Source organism: Mustelus asterias, unplaced genomic scaffold (genome assembly GCF_964213995.1).
Source record: "Mustelus asterias unplaced genomic scaffold, sMusAst1.hap1.1 HAP1_SCAFFOLD_2218, whole genome shotgun sequence".
Taxonomy (NCBI): Eukaryota; Metazoa; Chordata; class Chondrichthyes; order Carcharhiniformes; family Triakidae; genus Mustelus; species Mustelus asterias.
The window spans coordinates 1-23060 of record NW_027592163.1 but is presented as its reverse complement, the minus strand read 5'-3'; the positions used below and the strand labels follow the sequence as shown (position 1 = coordinate 23060).

General features: G+C 47.7%; 1 protein-coding gene across 1 annotated transcript in view; it reads left to right on the top strand.

Annotated features, from left to right (window-relative positions):
• Nucleotides 1–22979, top strand: part of LOC144489469 (E3 ubiquitin-protein ligase TTC3-like) — a 56413-nt gene extending 33434 nt beyond the window's left edge. Inside the window, exons 7-14 of the mRNA XM_078207332.1 lie at nucleotides 477–559; nucleotides 4949–5043; nucleotides 8344–8406; nucleotides 11918–11972; nucleotides 14855–15014; nucleotides 16826–16862; nucleotides 20481–20616; nucleotides 22920–22979. Of these exons, the coding sequence (XP_078063458.1) occupies nucleotides 477–559; nucleotides 4949–5043; nucleotides 8344–8406; nucleotides 11918–11972; nucleotides 14855–15014; nucleotides 16826–16862; nucleotides 20481–20616; nucleotides 22920–22967 (677 nt within the window). The 3' untranslated portion in view covers nucleotides 22968–22979. The remainder of the gene's footprint in view (nucleotides 1–476; nucleotides 560–4948; nucleotides 5044–8343; nucleotides 8407–11917; nucleotides 11973–14854; nucleotides 15015–16825; nucleotides 16863–20480; nucleotides 20617–22919) is intronic.
• The last annotated feature ends 81 nt before the right edge of the window (nucleotides 22980–23060 follow it).

Sequence of the window (23060 nt, the reverse complement as noted above, 5' to 3'; positions counted from 1 at the left end):
ATGGGGATAGGGCCGAGGGTGGGATTGTGGTCAGTGCAGACCCGATGGGCCAAATGGCCTCCTTCTGCACTGCAGGATTTTAGGATTCTATTACTCAGAGTTCAGCACTGTCCTGCCTCCACACGTAAACATTTGAGGAGGGTACTCACTGGACAGCGACGAGAACAGGAGACCCGAGGGAAAGTGTACCAGGCCCATTGTTATAACACCCCTGCTAACCTGACTCAGAACAGGCAGCTCAGTGAATTGGAGGCTGAACTGGGATTCTCCCTGAATCAGAGGCTGAACTGGGATTCTCCCTGTGTCTCACACAAATGGCTGATCTGCACGTGACCAACTTAGCAACAGGGGAAGCAATTTATACTTTTTAACAACCAAAGCTGAAAAGGCCACCGTTGGCAGGGAATTGCTGATCTCCATTCACAGCCAGCGTGTTTTGTTGTTGGAAGTAACTTCTTGCTGTGTCCTCTGTTCAGTCGCAGGCTATATAAAGAAATTTGCCGCGGAGGGCCATTCTGTTCTCACTGACTTTGAAAGAAACTGTGAATCCAGTAACCAAGTAAGTACTTCTTTGTTTTCATCATTTATTCGTGCAAACATGAATGCGCTTTCTCAGACCCGACGTGGAACAGTGTGTGTCTGATTGAAGATTCATAGGCCGGAACTCTGCCACCCTCGCCCGCCCAGTATCGGAGTGGGCGAGGGTCCAACAGTGGAAATCTCCGTAGACCTCGGGTGGGAATTTCCGGCCTCGCCCGAGCGAGGTTGTAAAATCTCGCCAATGGAGTCATTATGGCAGAGAATGAGGCCATTCAGACCATTGAATCCATGTGTGCCTCCGTAGAGCAGTGGTGGGCAACCTGGATTCTGAGTGCAGCATTTTGTTGAATGTTTCCCACAAGCAGAATTGCCACATTCCACCGGTTTCCGTCTGTCTTTCCCTACCGGTGTGACTGAAGTGATTCGCACGTAAAGCACGGGCAAGTGAAGTGGGGTGCGTGCTGATTGCTCACAACATTGACTATGAGAGTCGTGCGCTCCCTCTGTGTCAAGCGGCAATATTTCTTTTGTTTTTTGCCATTTGAAGTTGATGACACTTCTATTAATATGTGAATGATTAAGCATTTTCTATAACTCATTGTGAAATATTTGCCATGTGTTAAATCTATTCAGCCTTATTGCAGGGTCATAGTTGGTGAACAAGCCTGTTTTCAACCTTCATAGAAATCATAGAAACCCTACAGAAAGAGGCCATTCGGCCCATCGAGTCTGCACCGACCACAATCCCACCCAGGCCCTACCCCCATATCCCTACATATTTTACCCGCTAATCCCTCTAATCTACACACCCCAGGACACTAAGGGGCAATTTTAGCAATGGCCAATCAACCTAACCTCCACATCTTTGGACTGTGGCAGGAAACCAGAGCACCCGGAGGAAACCCACGCAGACACGAGGAGAACGTGCAAACTCCACACAGACAGTGACCCGAGCCGGGAATTGAACCCAGGTCCCTGGAGCTGTGAAGCAGCAGTGCTAACCACTGTGCTACCGTGCTACCTTGCAGCCTACCGAGATAAAGAAGGGCCACTTACGCAGCCCACTCACTCGCCTAGATTACCTATGATGTGGAGATGCCGGTGTTGGACTGGGGAGGGCACAGTAAGAAGTCTCACGACACCAGGTTACAGTCCAACAGGTTTATTTGGAATCACGAGCTTTCGGAGTGCTGCTCCTTCATCAGGTGAATGGGCACTCACCTGATGAAGGAGCAGCACTCCGAAAGCTCGTGATTCCAAATAAACCTGTTGGACTTTAACCTGGCGTTGTGAGACTTCTTGCTAGGTTTCCTATCATTGCTATGGATGAATCCGGTCAGCCCCTTTAACCCTGCAAGTTTTTTTCCCTCAAGTGTCCATCCAATTTCTTTTTGAAATCGTTGATAGCCTTCGCTGGCACAGCCCATGTAGACTGAGAGTTTCAAGCCATTACCGATCACTGTGTATAATATCCACCCCTGCATCTCTTGCCCAGAACCTTGTGTCTGCTAATCTTTGCACCATCATCTTCGATGGGGGCAGCTTTCTTTTGTCCACCTTATGTAAAGCTGTCGTAATCTTGTACACCTCCATCAGATCTCTCCTCAATCTCTTCTTGCTCCGGGGAGAACAACCCCAGCTTCTCCAACTTAAACGTAACTAAATTCCCTCATCTCAGGAACCCTCTGCTCAGCACCCTCTCGAGGACCTTCACATCTGTAGTGAGCAGAACTGGATGCAGTACCCTAGCTGTAACCCAACCAGAACTTTATACATTTTCCCTGCTTTTGCACTCAATAACTCCATTTGTGAAGCCCAAGATTATAGAATCATAGAATCCTTACAGTACTGAAGGGGGCCATTCGGCCCATCAAGCCTGCACCGACCACAATCCCACCCGATCCCTGTAACCCCACATATTTACCCCACCAATCCTCCCAAAACTAGGGTCAATTTCGCATGGCCAATCAACCTAACCCGCACATCTTTGGACTGTGGGAGGAAACCGGAGCACCCGGAGGAAACCCACGCAGACATGGGGAGAATGTGCAAACTCCACACAGACAGTGACCCGAGGCTGGAATTGAACCCGGGTCCCTGGTGCTGTGAGGCAGCAGTGCTAACCACTGTGCCACCGTGCCACCCCATATGCTTTGCTAACTACTCCTTTGATATGTCCTAAAACCTTCAATCTAAATCCTCCCCTCACCCATGCCCCGCTGTCTCGGAGTATTCTTTAGAATTGTGCCATTAAGTACAAATTGCTGCTGCCCATTTTGTGATGCCATGCATTTTGGTAGACATGTACAGCAATACATATATGTAGCATGACCTTGCATGTCATTAAATGCATGACCTCACCACGTACAGCTATACACATATATAGCATGACCTCGCATGTACAGCTGTACATTTTGCATAGGTCACCAGATTCAGAAAGACACTACCAATATCCTTTCTCACCCCATCCATCACCCAACTTTTTTTTGTAGCAATCTTTGGCCTTTTTCCCCCCACCACCTGTTGGGGCAGTGTGTCAATCCTTCCCATGTTCAAGACTTCCTTAGGATTATATTTGCTGAAGTTTCGAAGAGTGAGATGGATCTCATAGAAACTTATACATTTCGAACAGGTTTAGACAGGACAGATTCAGAAAGAATGTTCCCGATGGTGGGGGACTCCAGAACTAGGGGGTCATAGTTTGAGGATAAGGGGTAAACCTTTTAGGACTGAGGTGAGGAGAAGTTTCTTCACCCAGAGGATGGTGAATGTGTGGAATTCACTACCTCAGAATGTAGTTGAGGCCAAAATGTGTGATTTCGAGAGGAAATTAGATATACCTTTTGGGGCTAAAGGGATCAAGGGATATGGAGGGGGAGGGGGATCAGGATATTGGATTTGATCATAGAATTCCCTAGAGCACAGAAGGAGGCCATTCGCCCCATTGAGTCTGTACCAACCACAACCCCACCCAGCCCCTATTCCCGTAAACCTCATAATACCCTGCTAATCCCTCTGACACTAGGGTCAATTTAACATGGCCAATCATGATCAACCATTTATCATAATGAATGGTGGACTAGGCTCGAAGGGCCGAATGGCCTATTCCTTGGTCTCATTTCTGTTTTTATGTTTCTTCAGTCATGCATGTGCCTGTCGAGCAGAGCTCCTCAGTGGTGAAGTCACCTGTTGGCAGGGCAACAACCCTCCACTGTCAGGAGCTAAACGTTTTTTTTTTAAAAATGAATAAATAAATCATATTTTCTTTCCCCTGTTTCAGTTTGAGGCAAGACTTTGTGACCGCAATCCTGTATGTGCAAAACTGAGTGACAGGGTGGAGGAAAAGCAGCAAGTGACCTCTTAAGGGTTCAAGAGTGCTCCATAGTCCTGCCTACTCTTTGAGTGTGCTTTCAGCAATTTATTTGAATAGTGCAGTTAGTGAGTCAGTATTAATGGGACTCTGCTAATAGCTTCCTGATGTTTGTCTGCGTACACATCTCTTTGTTTATATGGAATAAGACGGCACAAAGAATTCCACTCTGTCCATTCTGCCCGTGGTTTTCTCCGTCTCTTTGGAGCTTTCCGATCAATCCCATTCCCCTGCTCTATCCCCATATAAGAACATAAGAAATAGGAGCAGGAGTAGGCCATCTAGCCCCTCGAGCCTGCCCCGCCATTCAATAAGATCCTGGCTGATCTGAAGTGAATCAGTTCCACTTACCCGCCTGCTCCCCATAACCCTTAATTCCCCTACCGACCATGAATCCATCTATCCGTGACTTAAACATATTCATGAACATGTCCCTGTCAAACTTTTCCCCCCTTTCCAGTATTTACCCAATTCCCTTTTGAACGACACTAAAGAATCTGCTTCCACCGACCTTTCTCGCTGCGCGTTTCGGATCGTAATAACTCGCCGTGTTTTGAAATTAAGTTTCCGCGTATTGTCTTTGATCCATTCTCCACAGGGGAGCTTGCGCGCTGAGATTTGCTATCCGCAGTCATCTTTCAGGGGGTGGGATTTACTGGCGGGTTGAGGGAGGCGGAGCGGGAATTGCGTGAGGGTCTCCTCGCTCCCGTTCCTGCTGTTGCAGCTTGGCCAATCGAGCATCGGATGGCCGATGGGAATGTTCGCCGCCCACTCACCTGATGAAGGAGCAGTGCTCCGAAAGCTCGTGATTCCAAATAAACCTGTTGGACTTTAACCTGGTGTTGTGAGACTTCTTACTGAGCCCAAGATGTATAGGTTAGGTGAATTAGCCATGGGAAACATGTGGGGTTAAGGGGAGAGGGCCCGGGTAAAATGCTCTGTCAGAGAGTTGGTGCAGACTTGATGGGCCGAATGGCCTCTTCTGCACTTTCTGGATCCTATGATTCTTTGACGTTATCTTGTCTGTTTTGTCATTAGAAGATTGAGTATCTTCAGAGGAAAGGTGAAGATGAAGTGAATATAAACGAATTCAGAGCTGCCGTCACCACATACAGCAAGGCAGTGGAAATCAGGTACAGTTCACCGCTGTCACTGTCGGAGTTTTAAAACAACGTTATCCCAGGTTTCCCTTTCCCTCTCCGGAATGTTTCGCTGATTTCAGACACTGGGGTGTCCACTGGGAATTGTCCAAGTGGCACTCCAGCTTTTCTGATTGAAGATATTGTGTCTCCCCAGAGACCCTTCAGTGGTGCAGCTGACCCTCTGTCTATGAACAGGCACTATAAAGTGCGTATGGGCTATGTGAACACTGACCGAATTTGCCATTTTCCCCCGTCCTATTTTGGATCGCTAAGGCCATTTGCTGCACTTAAGTGATCAGCCAGCATGTGATCGGCATCTGGGCGGCACAGTAGCACAGTGGTTAACACTGATGCCTCACAGCACCAGGGACCCAGGTTCGATTCCCGGCTTGGGTCACTGTCTGTGTGAAGTTTGCAAGTTCTCACCGTGTCCGCGTGGGTTTCCTCCGGGTGCTCCGGTTTCCTCCCACAGTCTGAAAGGCGTGACGATTAGGTGCATTGACCTAAACAGGCGCCGGAGTGTGGGCGACTAGGGGAATTTCACAGTAACTTCATTGCGGTGTTAATGTAAGCCTTACTTGTGACCAATAAATAAACTTTTTTTAACTTTTATCAATTGACTTAGCGGTGACCAGGGATGTTGCTCTTCTGGTCTGCCATGCATCCAACTAGAATGTGTTTGCCAAACTGCTCTCAATCCATTTCGTACCAACATGTGATACTTATTGAGGGCAGAGAAGACTAAAGACAGACAATAGGTGTTTGGAAAGGTTAATTACAGTAAGGCCTCACTTATTGTTGTGGTTGCTGGAAATCACAACTTGGAAGTGAAACAACTTTGAATGAACCATGGGTTCCCATGGGAATCAATGTTGAAGCCGGAGTTAGGTCCCTTTGGACACTTCTTTCCCAGAAAAGTCAATGTAGGAGTTGAAATACATACACAGCACTGTGCATTCCGAGCTGGAATAACTTGCAAAATAAAATGAATCATTTAATATAACAGGAATCCTGTATAAATTCAAATTAGAGAAGACTAAATCACTCAAACAAACCCTGAGTAGCACAGATTCTGGCTGGAATTTTACCAACCGTCCCCCGCCCCCCCCATGGAAATCGGACCATGTGAGGGGCGGAGTGTGGGAAGGTCCGTTGACCTTGGGTGGGATTTTACAGTTTCGGGATGAGCGTGGCTGGAAAATCCCACCTACCTCACCCACAGCAGCCCTGAAATTCAGCTCAACTTTTTGCTTTCTTTCCTTTCATTTTCTCTTTCTCTCTCTCTCTCTCGTTCTCTCTCTCGCTCCTTCTCTCCTTTCTCACTCAGCCTGTCTCTGTCCTTTTCCTCTGTCTGTCCCCCTGTACTTTCCCACTCTTTCTCTCCTTTTCCACTCACTATCTCTTTCTCTCTCTTTCTCTCTCCCCACACTCTTTCTCTCCCTCCTTTCCCACTCTCTCTCTCTCTCCTTTCCCTCTCCCTTCTTTCCCAATCTCTCTGTTCCTCTTTTTCCACTCTGTCTGTCTCCCTCTTTTCCCTTTCTCTGGCCAACTCCCAGTTTGAGGCTGCAACGGGGCGTGGACCCTGGAACCCCCCCCCCCCCCCCCCCCCCCCCCCAGCAGTCTGCAGGAGGCTAACCTCTGATCCTGGACTGTGGATTGAGCCGGGGGGGCCCTACTCCCTTTCACAACCATCACCCCCTGGGGGCTAGGGAGGTGTGGGAATGGTGCGGAGTGCAGGTTGGGGTGAGGGGAATGGTACAGGGTGCAGGTTGGGGAGAGGGGAATAGTGCAGGGTGGGGGTTGGGCTGTGGCTGGGCCAGAATTCACTGTGGGGTTGGGGGCTGGGCAAGAAGTCAAGTTACATTTTAAAAAAAGACTATCGCAAATCTGAAAAACGACAAACTAATAAATAAACAATGTTTAAACAAAATCACACTAAGCAGGGAGACTTGAACCGAGAACTTACTGTACTTCACTTGGCAGAGCTGAGGAGGGTGATTTGATGAGAACATTATTATTATCTATTAGGCGTTGGATATTGATTAGTTCTTTACACTCAGATGCGTATATAAAAAAGAGTTAGCCAGCACTGTCGAGATGATGTTTGAGTGGAGAAGTAAATTCTGTGGTGAGTAATAGCACCTCTGCTAAAGCATCCTAGTCTCAGTGTCTTCACAACCAGGCTGACATCATTGAGAGAAATAAGAGTTAAATTTAAGTTTATTTATTAGTGTCACAAGTCGGTTCACATTAACACTGCAATGAAGTTACTGTGAAAATCCCCTAGTCGCCACACTCCGGCGCCTGTTCGGGTACACTGAGGGAGAATTTAACATGGCCAATTCACCTAACCAGCACGTCTTTCAGACTGTGGGAGGAAACCGGAGCACCCAGAAACCCACGCAGACACGGGGAGAATGTGCAGACCCAAGCCGGGATTTGAACCCGTGTCCCTGGCGCTGTGAGGCAGCAGTGCTAACCCCTGTGCCACCGTGCCGCCCTAGGCAAGAAAAAGGCAGCGGAGCCATGAACCGTTCAGCATGAGGTGCCAATGAGGGAAGCTGGATATTGCGAGGGAAACTGGACTGTCCGTTGAGGCAAACCAGATGTTGGAGGTCAGGGAAAGCTGTCACTGAGGGAGGCTAAATGTTGGGTGGTGAGGAGCGAGGGGGTGGGAGGCACGGCGGCACAGTGGTTAGCACTGCTGCCTCACAGCGCCAGGGACCCGGGTTATGTTATGAGTTTTAAAGTTTATTTATTAGTGTCAGAAGTAGGCTTACATTAACACTGCAATGAAGTTACTGTGAAAATCCGCTAGTCGCCACACTCTGGCGCCTGCTCGGGTTACACTGAGGGAGAATTTAGCATGGCCAATGCACCTAACCAGCACGTCTTTCAGACTGTGGGAGGAAATCGGAGCACCCGGAGGAAACCCACGCAGACATGGGGAGAATGTGCAAACTCCACACAGACAGTGACCCGAGGCCGGGAATTGAACCCGGGTCCCTGGTGCTATGTTGGAGTTTTCGTTGTGTATCATACTAAATTTACAGCAGAATATTTCCATCCCTCAATTGCACAGTGTGTTTGGGTTGCGTGTACATCCCTCCCCTTGGGCACTGCTGTACTGTCCGTGTAAAATTATGATTCCCGGACTTGATTATCTGCTGATTATTATTTATTGGGGAGTGTGGAGGCTGCTGGGGGTGACTTGTTCTGACAAGTAATGGATGTTGCACTCTTAATGTATCATCAGTAACTGGAATGTTACATTTCCCTCTCCTTTTCCAGCCCATATAATCACCACTTGTATTGTCGGAGAGCCTGTTGTTACCTGCAGCTGAATGATCATCGGTGAGTCCTTGTGGTGGGCACTTTGGCCTGCAACAAGTGTGACATTTTTATGCTTCAGATCATGACAGTACGTTTGTGACAAGCTTTGCAGAACCATATTGCAGGATGACAGAGGGCACTTTGTCTTTGGCAATGCAATATATTGATGCTATAGGGGGTTAAAGTGGGACGTTGATACAGGGAATCGTGCAGAAGTCGCTTGGATCCTTTGCTAGCCATTGTACCTATGAACATTGCCCGAGGGATGGAGGAAGAGTCGAGGGAGTTGTGAGGGACTGGCTGCGGAGAAGATGCTCCGTCTGCCCAATACTGAGGGGGTTTTGCGCAATTTCAAAAAGAATAAAAATGCGTCGCACAGACAAAAAGCAGTCACGCATCTTGCTTTAGTTTCCAGTCAGTGCTGTGGGGGAGGAAAGGGAGGTGCTTGATTCCGTGACTTTGTGCTTTTAGACCATTCCACTGAAGTTCTAGTCCTGCACATCTGCCGTGCATGGAGCTTAACACAATCAATGGTGGAACCAGAATAAAATAGCTGAATCTGTGGAGGCTTGTGGCCTAAACTGCAACACCACCGCCAAGCCCAACACAGTTTTCCAATTGTCAGCCTTAAAATAAAAATATCCAGTAAGTTAACTTTGGTGTTCCATCACAAGAAGAGTGCTGACCCCACTAGAGCAATTATAAAAGGAGCAGTCCCCTTAGCATCTCATAGAATCATAGGCCAGAATTCTACCGCCTCGCCCACCACGGGAGTCGGAGCAGGCGAGGGGCGGACAATGGAAATGTCCGTTGACCTCAGGTGGGAATTTATGGTCTCGGTTGAGAGAGGCTGTAAAATCCTGCCCAAAGAATCCCTACATTGCAGAAGAGGCCATTTGGCCCATCGAGCTTGCACCAACCACAATCCCACCGAGGTCCTATCCTCATAACCCCATGTATTTACCCTAGCTAACCCCCCTGACACTAAGGAAGAACTTAGCATGGCCAATCCACCTAGCCCACGCATCTTTGGAGTGTGGGAGGAAACCGGAGCACCTGGAGGAAACTCCACACAGACAGTGACCCAAGGCTTGGAATCGAACCCGGGTCCCTGGCGCTGTGAGGCAGCAGTGCTAACCACTGTGCCACTGTGTTGCCCAGGTGCTCAGGATTATCAAATGACCAGAATCAACCAGTTACGCTGTGTGGGTGGGTTTAAGTCCCACTCTGGAGACTTGCGCGTAATCCAGGCTAAACCCCCACTGCAGTGCTGAGAGAGTGCTGCACTGAAAGTTTATTTATTTATTAGTGTCACAAGTAGGCTTACATTAACACTGCAATGAAGTTACTGTGAAAATCCCCTAGCCGCCACACTCCGGCGCCTGTTCGGGTACACTGAGGGAGAATTTAGCATGGCCAATCCACCTAACCAGCACGTCTTTCAGACTGTGGGAGGAAACCAGGGCATCCGGAGGAAACCCACGCAGCCACAGGGAGGAGGATGTGCAAGCTCCACACAGATAGTGACCCAAGCTGGGAATTGAACCCGGGTCCCTGGCGCTGTGAGGCAGCAGTGCTAACCCACTGTGCCACCGTGCTGCTGCCCACTTTTAGAGGTGCTGCCATTTGCCAGATAAGACGTGATCTGCCCCCTCAGATGGATGTGAAAGATCTCGTGGCACCATTTTGAATAGAGCAGGAATGTTCCGTCCCTTAATCAACATCATTCAAGACCAAGGCAAAGTACCGCGGGTGCTGGAATCTGAAACAAAAACAGAAAATGCTGAAAAATCTCAGCAGGTCTGACAGCATCTGTGGGAAGAGAATAGAGTCAACGTTTCGAGTCTGGTTGGATCCTGACTTGAAACATTGGCCGGAATCTTACTGCCTCGCTCGCAGAACGGAATTCTCCGTTGGCCTCGGATGGGATTTTACGAGTCTGCCCCGAGCGAGGTCATAAAATACCGGCCATTGCCTCTATTCTCTCTCCACAGACGCTGTCAGATCTGCTGTGATTTTCCAGTATCTACCATTTAAAAGACCCAATCATCTGCTCACTATTCAGGTGTTGTTTGTGGGAGCTTGCTGGGCACAAGTCAGGTGCCACTTTTTCTACGTTACCGTGACTGCACTTGAAAAATAATGTGTTGGCTGCAGGGCGCTGTGTGACGTACTGGATTGTGACTAGGTGAACTCAGAGCCTGGCTTTGAAACAGTTGGTGAAGTTATAAAAAGCACGTTTGCATGTTCTCCTTTCAGAAGGTGTGTGACACTGGGGGCAGGTTCAGTTGGAAGGGGTGTGTGTGTGTGTGTGTGTGTGTGTGTGTGTGTGTGTGTGCATATGTGTGTGTCTCTTTGTGTGTGTGTGTCTCTTATTGTGTGTGTGTGTGTCTCTTATTGTGTGTGTGTGTGTCTCTTTGTGTGTGTGTGTGTCTCTTTGTGTGTGTGTGTGTCTCTTTGTGTGTGTGTGTCTCTTTGTGTGTGTGTGTGTGTCTTTGTGTGTGTGTGTCTTTGTGTGTGTGTCTCTTTGTGTGTGTGTCTCTTTGTGTGTGTGTGTCTTTGTGTGTGTGTGTGTCTCTTTGTGTATCTCTTTGTGTGTGTGTGTGTGCATATGTGTGTGTCTCTTTGTGTGTGTGTGTGTCTCTTTGAGAGTGTGAACATAGAACAGTACAGCACAGTACAGGCCCTTCGGCCCTCGATGTTGTGCCGAGCTTTGTCTGAAACCAAGATCAAGCTATCCCACTCCCTATCATCCTGGTGTGCTCCATGTGCCTATCCAATAACCGCTTGAAAGTTCCTAAAGTGTCCGACTCCACTATCACAGCAGGCAGTCCATTCCACACCCCAACCACTCTCTGAGTAAAGAACCTACCTCGGACATCCCTCCTATATCTCCCTCCATGAATCTTATAGTTATGCCCCCTAGTAACAGCTACATCCACCCGTGTGTCTCTTTGTGTGTGTGTGTGTGTGTCTGTGAGTGTGTGTGTCTGTGAGTGTGTGTGTCTGTGAGTGTGTGTGTCTGTGAGTGTGTGTGTCTGTGAGTGTGTGTGTCTGTGAGTGTGTGTGTCTGTGAGTGTGTGTGTCTGTGAGTGTGTGTGTCTGTGAGTGTGTGTGTCTGTGAGTGTGTGTGTCTGTGAGTGTGTGTGTCTGTGAGTGTGTGTGTCTGTGAGTGTGTGTGTGTGTGAGTGTGTGTGAGTGTGAGTGTGTGTGAGTGTGTGTGAGTGTGTGTGAGTGTGTGTGAGTGTGTGTGAGTGTGTGTGAGTGTGTGTGAGTGTGTGTGTGTGCGAGTGTGTGAGTGTGTGAGTGTGAGTGAGTGAGTGTGAGTGAGTGAGTGTGAGTGAGTGTGTGTCTGTGAGTGTGTGTCTGTGAGAGTGTGTGTCTGTGAGAGTGTGTGTCTGTGAGAGTGTGTGTCTGTGAGAGTGTGTGTCTGTGAGTGTGAGTGAGTGTGTGTGTCTGTGAGTGTGTGTGAGTGTGTCTCCAAGAAACATCTGATTTGATTATACAAAGAGAATTCCTTTCCCTCTTCCAGACTGGCGATATTGGACAGTATTAGAGCGACGGTACTGAAGCCTGACTATTTTAAGGTAGGTGGTCCCCTTTTGGCTGGTTGTAATGCTGGGAGAAACCTTTTAAGCAGGTGAACAATTTTAGCCAAACTGTTATTTTGTGCTGTTTTTTTTTTAACCCACCTGGGCTGCCACGAAACGGGACACAATTGTGAAGCAGAGTAAAGGGGATTGCGGAACCCCACAGCTCTGCACTGATTAAAACAAATAACAAGTTACAACAACAAATCAGTCACATTTCGTCACTTAGCAGGAGTCTTTATTAAAGCCTCACACTGTTCTGACAAGCTTTTGTGTGTTCACCTCCTCCGTTCGTATATTAAGGGGCCTCCTGCTACTTACTGCAGAAAATTATGAATTATTTATAGATAGCATTTTGCACAAACGGGGACATTTATTTCACCTCGTGGCATGACTGAACTGTCTGTGCTCTCACTTTTTGTTGGGTAGTTTTTGTTACAGGCTGCATGAATTTGCAGAATTAGTTTTTTTTAAAGTTTATTTATTAGTGTCACAAGTAGGCTTACATTAACACGGCAATGAAGTCGCTGTGAAAATCCCCCCAGTCGCCACACTCCGGCACCTGTTCGGGTACACTGAGGGAGAATTTAGCATGGCCAATCCACTTAACCAGCATGTGTTTTGGGCTGTGGGAGGAAACCGGAGCACCCGGAGGAAACCCATGCAGACATGGGGAGAATGTGCAGACTCCGCACAGACAGTGACCCAAGCCAGGAATTGAACCCAGCCACTGGCATTGTGAGGCAGTTTTGAGGCAGCATTGTGAGCAGTGCTAACCACAGTGGTTAGCACTGCTGCCTAACAGCGCCAGGGACCCGGGTTCAATTCCAGCTTTGGGTGACTGTCTGTGTGGAGTTTGCACGTTCTCCCCGTGTCTGTGTGGGTTTCCTCCGGGGGTGCTCCGGTTTCCTCCCACAGTCCAAAGATGTGCAGGTGAGGTGAATTGTCCATGGTAAATTACCCCTTAGTGTTCAGGGATGTGTAGGTTAGGTGGATTATCCACTATTAAATGTATAGGATTATGGGAATAGGGCAAAGGGGAGGGCCTGGGTAAAATGCTCTTTTGCACTTGGTGCAGACTCGATGGGCTGAATGGTCTCCTTCTGCACTGTAGGGATTCTATGATTCCGATAGTTGATGTATAATGATGAGAGGACACATATTTCAGGTTTTGGGTGAGGGAAGGTGAAAAATAACTTTTTTGCTCAGCAAATGGTGATTTCCTGGAACTCAGGGAATTATAGACCAGTGAGCCTAATATCGGTAGTAGGGAAGTTGCTGGGGTCCATTATCAAGGATTTCATAACTCAGCATTTGGAAGGCAGTGGTATAATCAGGCAAAGTCAGCATGGATTTACAAAAGGGAAATCATGCTTGACTAATTTATTGGAATTCTTTGAGGATGTAACTAGTAGAGTTGATAGAGGAGAACCAGTGGATGTGGTTTATTTAGACTTTCAGAAGGCTTTCGACAAGGTCTCACATAACAGACTACTATGTAAAATTAAAGCACATGGGATTGCAGTTAATGTCTTGAGATAGAAAGCTGGTTAGCAGATAGGAAGCAAAGTGTTGGCATAAATTGGTCTTTTTCTGATTGGCAGTCAGTGACTAGTGGGGTTCCGCAGGGATCTGTGTTAGGACCCCAACTGTTCACATTATATATTAATAATTTGGAAGTGGTAACTGAATGTATTGTCTCCAGATTTGCAGATGATGCAAAGTTGGGTGGAAGGGTGAGCTGTGAGGAGGATGCAGAGATGCTTCAGCGTGATTTGGACAGGCTGAGTGTGTGGGCATCTGCATGGCAGATGCAGTATAATGTGGATAAATGCGAGGTTATCCACTTTGGTAGCAATAATAGGAAGACAGATTATTACTTGAATGGGTGTAAATTGAGAGAGGTGGATACTCAGTGAGACCTTGGTTTCCTTGTGCATCAGTCGCTGAAAGTAAGCGCGCGGGTACAGCAGGCAGTGAAGAAGGCAAATGGTGTGTTGGCCTTCATAGCGAGAGGATTTGGGTACAGGGATAAGGATGTTTTGCTACAATTGTATAGGGCGTTGGTGAGACCACACCTGGAGTACTGTGTGCAGTTTTGGTGTCCTTATCTGAGGAAAGATGTCCTTGCTATAGAGGGAGTATAGCAAAGGTTTACCAGGATGATTCCTGGGATGGCAGGTCTGTCATATGAGAAGAGACTAAGTCGGTTAGGATTATATATACTAGAGTTTAGAAGAGTGAGGGGGGATCTCATAGAAACTTATAAAATTCTCACAGGGTTAGACAGGGTAGATTCAGAAAGAATGTTTCCGTGGGTGGGGGGAGTCCAGAACCAGGGGTCATAGTTTGAAGATAAGGGGTAAACCGTTTAGACTGAGGCGAGGAGAAATTTCTTCACCCAGAGGGTGGTGAATGTGTGGAATTCACTACCACAGAAAGTAGTTGAACCCAAAATATTGTGTGATTTCAAGAAGAAATTAGATATAACTCTTGGGGCGAAAGGGTTCAAGAAATATGGGGGGGAATGGGGGATCAGGATATTGAATTGGATGATCAGCCATGATCACAATGAATGGCAGAGCAGGCTCGAAGGGCCGAATGGCCTACTCTTGCTTCTAGTTTCTATGTTTCTCACTGCCCACGAGGGAAGCTGACAGGATCAATTATTGCAAAGGGAAACTGGATGCACAATTGACATAAATAAACATGCAGGACTAGGAGGAATGGGACTGACTGGATTACTCAATGTGCCAAATGGCCTCCTAATGTGCCTTAAATGACTGACTGTGGAGTGAGAATTATCATTTGGATGTTGGTTCCTCCTCTTTTAGTGGCTTCCTCAGTTTGACGCCTTGTTCTGTTCATTCTGCTCCCAGGGCCATTACTTCTGTGCTAAAGGTCTCCTAGCAGCAGGCTACCCAGAATATGCTATGGTGGTGAACAGGAGAGGCACTGACCTGTGTCAGGCCGGAGGAGGTGACGTTATAGTGCTGCAGGAACAGCGGAACGAAATACAAGTGGAAATGAAAAATAAAGGTAATAAAATTCACTCAAGTTGGCAGATACATTTGGAGATTCTACAGGGTGGACAGAAGAAATATTTGGAGAGGATTAAAATAGATGATTAATAGTTCTCGAACATTGAAGACAGGAGACTTAATTTTTTTTTGAGTAAGTGGTGACTTGAGTCAATTGGTAAGCCCCAATGGAAAGAGCCAAAGGCTGTTCTTTCAACTGTTTTATTATTTATTATTGTCACATGTATTAGCATACAGTGAAAAGTACTGTTTCTTGCGCACTATGCAGACAAAGCATACGGTTCATTGAGAAGGAAAGGAGAGGGTGCAGAATGTAGTGTTACAGTCATAGCTAGGGTGTAGAGAAAGATCAACTTAATGTGAGGTAGGTCCATTCAAAAGTCTGGCAGCAGCAGGGAAGAAGCTGTTCTTGAGTCGGTTGGTACATGACCTCAGACTTTTGTATCTTTTTCCCGACGGAAGAAGGTGGAAGAGAGAATGTCCGGGGTGCGTGGGGTCCTTGATTGTGCTGGCTGCTTTTCCGAGGCAACGGGATCAATGGATGGGAGGGTGGTTTGCGTGACGGACTGGGCTATGTGAAAGACATCCCGGCAGCCAATGGCGCCTCTTTGGTGTAGCCCCTGGCGAGAGCTGCCTGAGCCAAGGGCAGCTGCCTGGGATGGACGATGGAGCGGACGGCAGCGGCGCTGAACATTCCAGGGCCTGGTTTCCCTCGCAAACTGACACACAACTCAAGCAAGGACAAGCCAGTGGCCAACTTTCCCTGCTAAACCCTACTTTAATGACCATGAACCTACTGGATTGTTGTAAAAACCCAGTTGATTTTCACTTATCTCCTTCAGGTGAGGAAACCTTCCACACTTTGACCCGGATTGGCAATTGGCCGCAAGTTCCCACGAGAGGCCTAAAGCGAGATTCTCGCCAGTGGGATATCGTGGCGTGATTGCCTCCGCTCCCCGTTTATGGACATACTGAGGTTACCACCCAGGAAGTTCGAGAACCTCGTTTAAATACATTTCAATATAATTAGTAGGCTTCCCCGCTGTATTGCCCCCCACATTGGAATCTTCCCCCTCACATCGGTGAGGTTTACAATCGGTTTTTAAAAACAGGAACCTGGTGAGGGAAATCCACTGGGGGGCACATAGGTAAGTACAGACCCTTGGGGGGATGCGATGGCCTAGTGGTATTATCGCTAGCTTATTAATCCAGAAACTCAGCTAACGTTCTGGGGACCTGGGTTCGAATCCCGCCACAACAGATGGTGGAATTTGAATTCAATAAAAAAGTCTGGAATTAAGAATCTAGTGATGACCATGAAACCATTGTCAGAAAAACCCATCTGGTTCACTAATGTCCTTTAGGGAAGGAAATCTGCCGTCCTTACCCGGTCTGGCCTACATGTGACTTCAGAGCCACAGCAATGTGGTTGATTCTCAATTACCCTCAGGCAACTAGGAATGGGCAACAAATGCAGGCCCAGCCAGCGACCCCCATGTCCCACAAATGAGTTTTAAAAAAACCGAGCCCCTCCAGCACTTCCCCCTGGTAAATCAACAGCAGCAACTTGCATTTATATAGCGCCATTTAGTGTAGTAGAACAGCTCGAGGTGTTCAACGAGAGAATATTCAAGCAGAAGTGACACGGAGCCCAAAAAGCAGATGTAAGGATGGGTAACGAAAAAGCCTGGGCAAAGAGGTGAGTTTTAAGGAGCATCAGGAAGAAGGTGACAGAGTTGGCATCATAGTCCCAAGCGCTGAGAAGGTTTAGGAGCTCCGCAGTAACTGACATTCATTTTATTTTTCTAGGTAACTGGGAAACGACAAACGGGCAAAACAGTTCGAGGTAAGTGGAGTGTTTTGCCAAATGGATTCTCTGGGAGGTGGTAGATACTGCATTTGGGGGAAAAAAATCTGAGGAATTTGCGCATTTTGTGATTTCAGTGTCAGGTTTGGCCTCTGATTCCTGCAGTTGTCAAACTGATTTTCCATTGCCTCCTCACACGGACCAGCTGTCTATCTGACAGCGCAAAGCTACAGACAAGGGAGTCGAGGCTATGCCACCTTTGTGGCCACATGAATTGCTTTTGCAGGGTTGTCAGTCTTTTAGTGAAATGTGGCACCCAACTGACGCACAGCAAGATCCCACACGCAGCAGGGTTCGGACGAACCATCTGTTTTTGTTTTGGTTCTGTTGGTTCAGGGATAAATGTTGGGCAGGATACACCCGTGAAGCTGCAGCCATTCATCACATGAGAACTTGTGCATTGGGACCTGAAAAGGCTGACAGGCACTTGGCGAGAGGTCCCCTTTGTAAGATGGCAGCACTGAGAATACAGCAGTCCGTCCACGCGGCAGGGTTAGATTGATGTTCTCTTGTCCAGCAGTGGGATTTGAACCGGCAACCTTCTGACTAGCGACAGTAGTGCTGCTGCCGGGTAAAGATATTTAGTTGCGGGAGGTGCAGCTTCAGTTCTCTTTCCCTCCTGGCACTTTTCACAGAATTAGAGTGAAGAGGATTTGGCAAGAAAGCAGATCGTCTCGCTGTCATTAACAGTGAATTCAGAGGAACCTTCTTTAATCAGAGAGTGGTGAGAATGTGAAGCTCACTACCACGGGGAGTACTGGGGCGAATATCATAGACCAGTGATGGGTAACCTAGGCTACTGAGTGACCCTCCCTCTCAGTGGGCCCCAATTTTGAAATCACGCTTGTTCATAGAGTCCCTACAGTGCAGAAAGAGGCCATTCGGCCCATCGAGTCTGCACCGACCACAATCCCACCCAGACCCTATCCCCATAACCCTATGCATTTACCCGACTAGTCCCCCTTACACTAAGGGGCAATTTAGCACGGCCAATCCACACAACCCGCACTTCTTTGGACTGCGGGAGGAAACCAGAGCACCCGGAGGAAACCCACGCAGACACGGGGAGAACGTGCAAACTCCACACAGACAGTGACCCAAGCCGGGAATCGAACTCGGGTCCCTGGCGCTGTGCGGCAGCAGTGCTGACCACTGTGCCACCGTGCTGCCCGCTAACTAACCATTCACTAACCATGAGCATATGAATGAGATTAAATACACTCCAAATATCTCATAATGAATGATAGAAAATGCTGAATTATTCATGCGTTATGAGAACTACCTTCAACAGAATGAAATAAATATTGACAGGGAGCGCACGGCTCTCACAGTCAGTGTTGTGAGCGATCAGCACCCACCTCACTTCACTCACCCTTGCTTTACGTACGAATCACTTCAGTCACACCGGGAGGAAAAAAATCTGAAATGCGGCAACCCTGGGCGTGGGCAATGGTCAACAACATGTCTGTCGGGCCACAATCAGAACCCAGATAGGCCGCGTACGGCCCTCAGGTCACAGGTTCGCCATGAATTTAATGGAAAGCTGGATAATCACAGTGGAGAGAAGAGGACTGAAGGATATGTTGCTGGGCTTCAATGAAGAAAAGTGGGAGTAGGCTCCTGTAGGGCCATCAATACATTACCTGGAAGTACCCAGATTGTCAGGCAGCCCCCGAGGGTGGTCGGCTGACTTTCCCTCTTTTCTTTTCTGGCTCCGACTTGGACTCTTCACTCCCTGACTTCTCTGAGTTCAGGGCGGCACGGTAGCACAGTGGTTAGCACTGCTGCTTCACAGCTCCAGGGACCCGGGTTCGATTCCCGGCTTGGGTCACTGTCTGTGTGGAGGTTGCACATTCTCCTCGTGTCTGCGTGGGTTTCCTCCGAGTGCTTCGGTTTCCTCCCACAGTCCAAAGATGTGCAGGTTAGGTTGATTGGCCATGCTAAAATTGCCCCTTAGATGTGTAGGTTAGAGGGATTAGCGGGTAAATATGTAGGGATAAGGGGGTAGGGCCTGGGTGGGATTGTGGTCGGAGCAGACTCGATGGGCCAAATGGCCTCTTTCTGCACTGTAGGGTTTCTATGCAATGTTCTATGTAGCAACTCATTGACCCTGGAACTGAAGCTGGATTCCACGACTCCGCAAGGCAGCTTTGCTTCTCTTTGTGAATAACCTGTTTCTAATCAGCTGAGTGGATGGAAGGGATGGCACCATCCCATAATTCCAAAGTCTGCTCGTTCCCCTCCAGGGCTGGTGGGAGTCGTTGCCTGGTTCTTGCTGGATTTGTGCAGAATTAGAGTCAGGCCCTTTGTTTTTTGATTCATTCGTTGGGATGTGAGCATCGCTGGAAAAGGCAGGTTACTCACCCTCGAGCAGGTGGAACAAGCCATCTTGTTCTCGGTGTAGGTGCACCCACAGTGCTGTCAATCTTTTTGACTAAACAATTAAACTAAATCTAATTAACTGAGGGGCAAATTAACAGGGGTAGCCTCCCAAAAAGAAGGGAACCGCCCGAAACAAAAGACAAAGTAGAAAGGAAACTTAAAACAATAAATTAAAATGTGATTAAAGGGGTCGATAATACACACCAGCCCCTGCGGTGCCCAGCGGGCACGGAAGGCATCGACAGTGCCCTCGGACGCCACATGCTCCCTCTCAAGGGACACCCACGAATGTAGCTGCAATAGAGGGACAGACAGTCGGGTCGGACAACCTCCTCGGTTGCCCGCTGCTTGAACCTGTTAATGGCAAGTTTTGCCAGGCCCAGGAGCAGGTTCATGAGGAGGTCCTCCGCCTTCCCCGTCCCTCTCCACACCGGGTACCCACTGTGCTGTCAGGGAGGACTTCCAGGTTTTTTGCCCCAGCAACAAAAAGGAGTGGCAACTTCGTTCCAAGTCAGGGATGGTGTGTGGCTCAGAGGGGAACTTGGAGGAGGTGGTGTTCCCATGCACCTTTGGTTATCTAGGTAGTGGAGGTCACGGGTTTGGGGAGTGCTGTCGAAAAGCCAGAAATGTGAGGGAGCTCTTCACACAAAAGGTCTCTTTCACAAGACTATAGATGCTAAATTAACATTACAAAACTTCAGGACTAATATCTTTTTGCAAGACAACTGTTCAGAACAAAGGCATTTTTTATTTTAATTGTTAGTGTCACAAGTCGGCTTACATTAACACTGCAATGAAGTTACTGTGAAAATCCCCTAGTTGCCACACTCTGACGCCTGTTCGAGTACATTGAGAGAGAATTTAGCATGGTCAATGCACTAACCAGCACGTCTTTCAGACTGTGGGGGGAAACCGGAGCACCCGGAGGAAACCCATGCAGACACGGGGGAGAACGTGCAGACTCCGCACAGACGGTGACCCAAGCTGGGAATCGAACCCGGGTCCCTGGGGCTGTGAGGCAGCAGTGCTAACCACTGTGCCTCCCAAGGCAGATGGGGTTGGGAGGGGGGAAGGGTGAGCTATGAGCTTATTAAATGGTGCAGCAAGTTGGAGTGGGTGAATGTTAAATTCTCTTTCCATGTTCCACTATCTCGCTTGCTCCTGCCACCGTTCAGCCCGTCTCCCGTCTTATTTTCTCTCTTTTGCTTTCCTCAGTAAAAAAGGGACTATCCTGAGTGGCGAGGGAAACCCCCTGCTTGAGCTGGTGTCGGATTCAGACGATGGCCACGATTATAGTGAATCTTTGGAAGGAGAGGAAGCACGCCGAGCTTTCAAAGGGGAGGAATTCCAGGTAATCTTTCCGAAAAGGGAGACATGTTAGAACATAGAACAGTACAGCACAGAACAGGCCCTTCGGCCCACGATGTTGTGCTGAGCTTTATCTGAAACCAAGGTCAAGCTATCCCACTCCCTATCATCCTGGTGTGCTCCATGTGCCTATCCAATAACCGCTTAAATGTTTCTAAAGTGTCTGACTCCACTATCACTGCAGGCAGTCCATTCCACACCCCAACCACTCTCTGCATAAAGAACCTACCTCTGATATTCCTCCTATATCTCCCACCATGAACCCTATAGTTATGCCCCCTTGTAATAGCTCCATCCACCCGAGGAAATAGTCTTTGAACGTTCACTCTATCTATCCCCTTCATCATTTTATAAACCTCTATTAAGTCTCCCCTCAGCCTCCTCCGCTCCAGAGAGAACAGCCCTATCTCCCTCAACCTTTCCTCATAAGACCTACCCTCCAAACCAGGCAGCATCCTGGTAAATCTCCTCTGCACTCTTTCCAGCGCTTCCACATCCTTTTTATAGTGAGGTGACCAGAACTGCACACAATATTCCAAATGTGATCTCACCAAGGTCCTGTACAGTTACCGAAGCTTTTTGCCTTCCACTCAACAGGACAAGTTCAAGAGACAAATGCCAAATTTGAGGCAAACTAACAATTTATACTGCAGGAGAAAAAGGCGCTGATTGGTTATCAAGTCGACTCTGGTCAATGTGTTGCCATGGAGAAAGAACCTAACAAATGGATATTGATAGGCTAGGAGAGTGGGCCAAAATGTGGCAGATGGAGTTTAACGTGGATAAGTGTGAGGTCACGCATTTTGGTCGGAAAAATGGGAAGGTGACTTATTATCTAAATGGGGAGAGACTTCGGGGTGCTCCGGTGCAGAGGGATCTGGTTGTCCTCATTCATGAGTCACAGAAAACTAGCATGCAGGTACAGCAGATAATAAAGAAAGCGAATGGAATGTTGGCATTTATAGCTAAAGGAATAGAATATAAAGGTGAGGAAGTATTGTCGCAACTATACAAGGCATTGGTGAGGCTGCAGCTGGAGTATTGTGCACAGTTTTGGTCCCTGTATTTGAGGAAAGATGTAGTGGCATTGAAGGCAGTTCAGAGGAGGTTCACTAGATTGATTCCAGAGATGAGGGGGTTTGCCGGATGAAGAGAGATTGAACAGTTTAGGCCGATACTCTCTGGAATTCAGGAGAATGAGGGGAAATCAAATTGAGGTATACAAGATGATAAAAGGTGTGGATAAAGTAGACGTGGAGCGGATGCTTCCTCTTGTGGGGCATTCTAGGACGAGAAGTCACAGTCTTAGGATAAGGGGCAGCAAATTTAAAACAGAGTTGAGGAGAAACTACTTCTCCCAAAGGGTTGTGAATCTGTGGAATTCGCTCCCCCCAAAGTGCAGTGGATGCTGGGACAGTGAGTAAATTTAAGAAGGAGTTAGACAGATTTTTAATTGGTAATGGGTTGAAGGGTTATGGGGAGAAGGCAGGAAAATGGGAATGAGGAGCGTATCAGCCATGATTGAATGGCGGAGCAGACCCGATGGGCCAAATGGCCTAATTCTGCTCCTATATCTTATGAACTTATGAACGGGGAACTATAGGCTCTCCAAGCTCCTGAGTAATTCGAGAAAGGGTGCAAGTCTTGGACATATCCCTTTTGTTTGCAGACGATGGATGCCCACATATGAATGTACGTCACTTTGGCAAGCATGAACGAGCCATGCTTCAAGCTCGACTGATTATCTTAAATGTGGTTCTTAGTGTAACTATTAGCACACTCATGATTGTTCAGCAAGTGCTACCTCATCACAGAATCACATCTAACAGTAGACCTTTGTTTTCAGGTAAGGTTTAGATTCATTAGGACTGAATGTCTTTGATATTTCCTCCTCCATAAAGACAGGCCAGGCCCCCTCCCCACTGTTGTGAATAAAGGATCGCAACTTGCTGCACTCTCTCGCCAGCCAACGATCACCTTCCTATACCCCGGGCACGAATCAATGCCTCCCTCCTACAGCAAATTGATAATGGGCTGAAAAGTAGTATTGATCATCACAGCTGATGTCCCATTAACACTCTGATATGGCATTCCTCTTCCCAGTGTTTTAATGGAGGTGATAAGTTATTTGAAGTAATGGGATTAATGAACTCTGCTATATGAGTGAATGAGATGTTCTGTATGGATTGGTCGAAGTATTTTCCTTCTGTGAATAATGTTGCTGCTAGGGTAGGTAATATTGAATAGAACAATTCATTCAGATTATTTATCTGTTTCTTTCCCTAGGCAGCCTGGGAAAACCTGATGGATAACTTACCGGAAAAAAAAATTTGAGACTTTTGGTGAGTTCAGAAGGAAAATGAATCCCGTCTGCCATTTTCTTCTTCCACAAAATCGCATTAGCCAATTTTCTTATCTTTTTTTTTT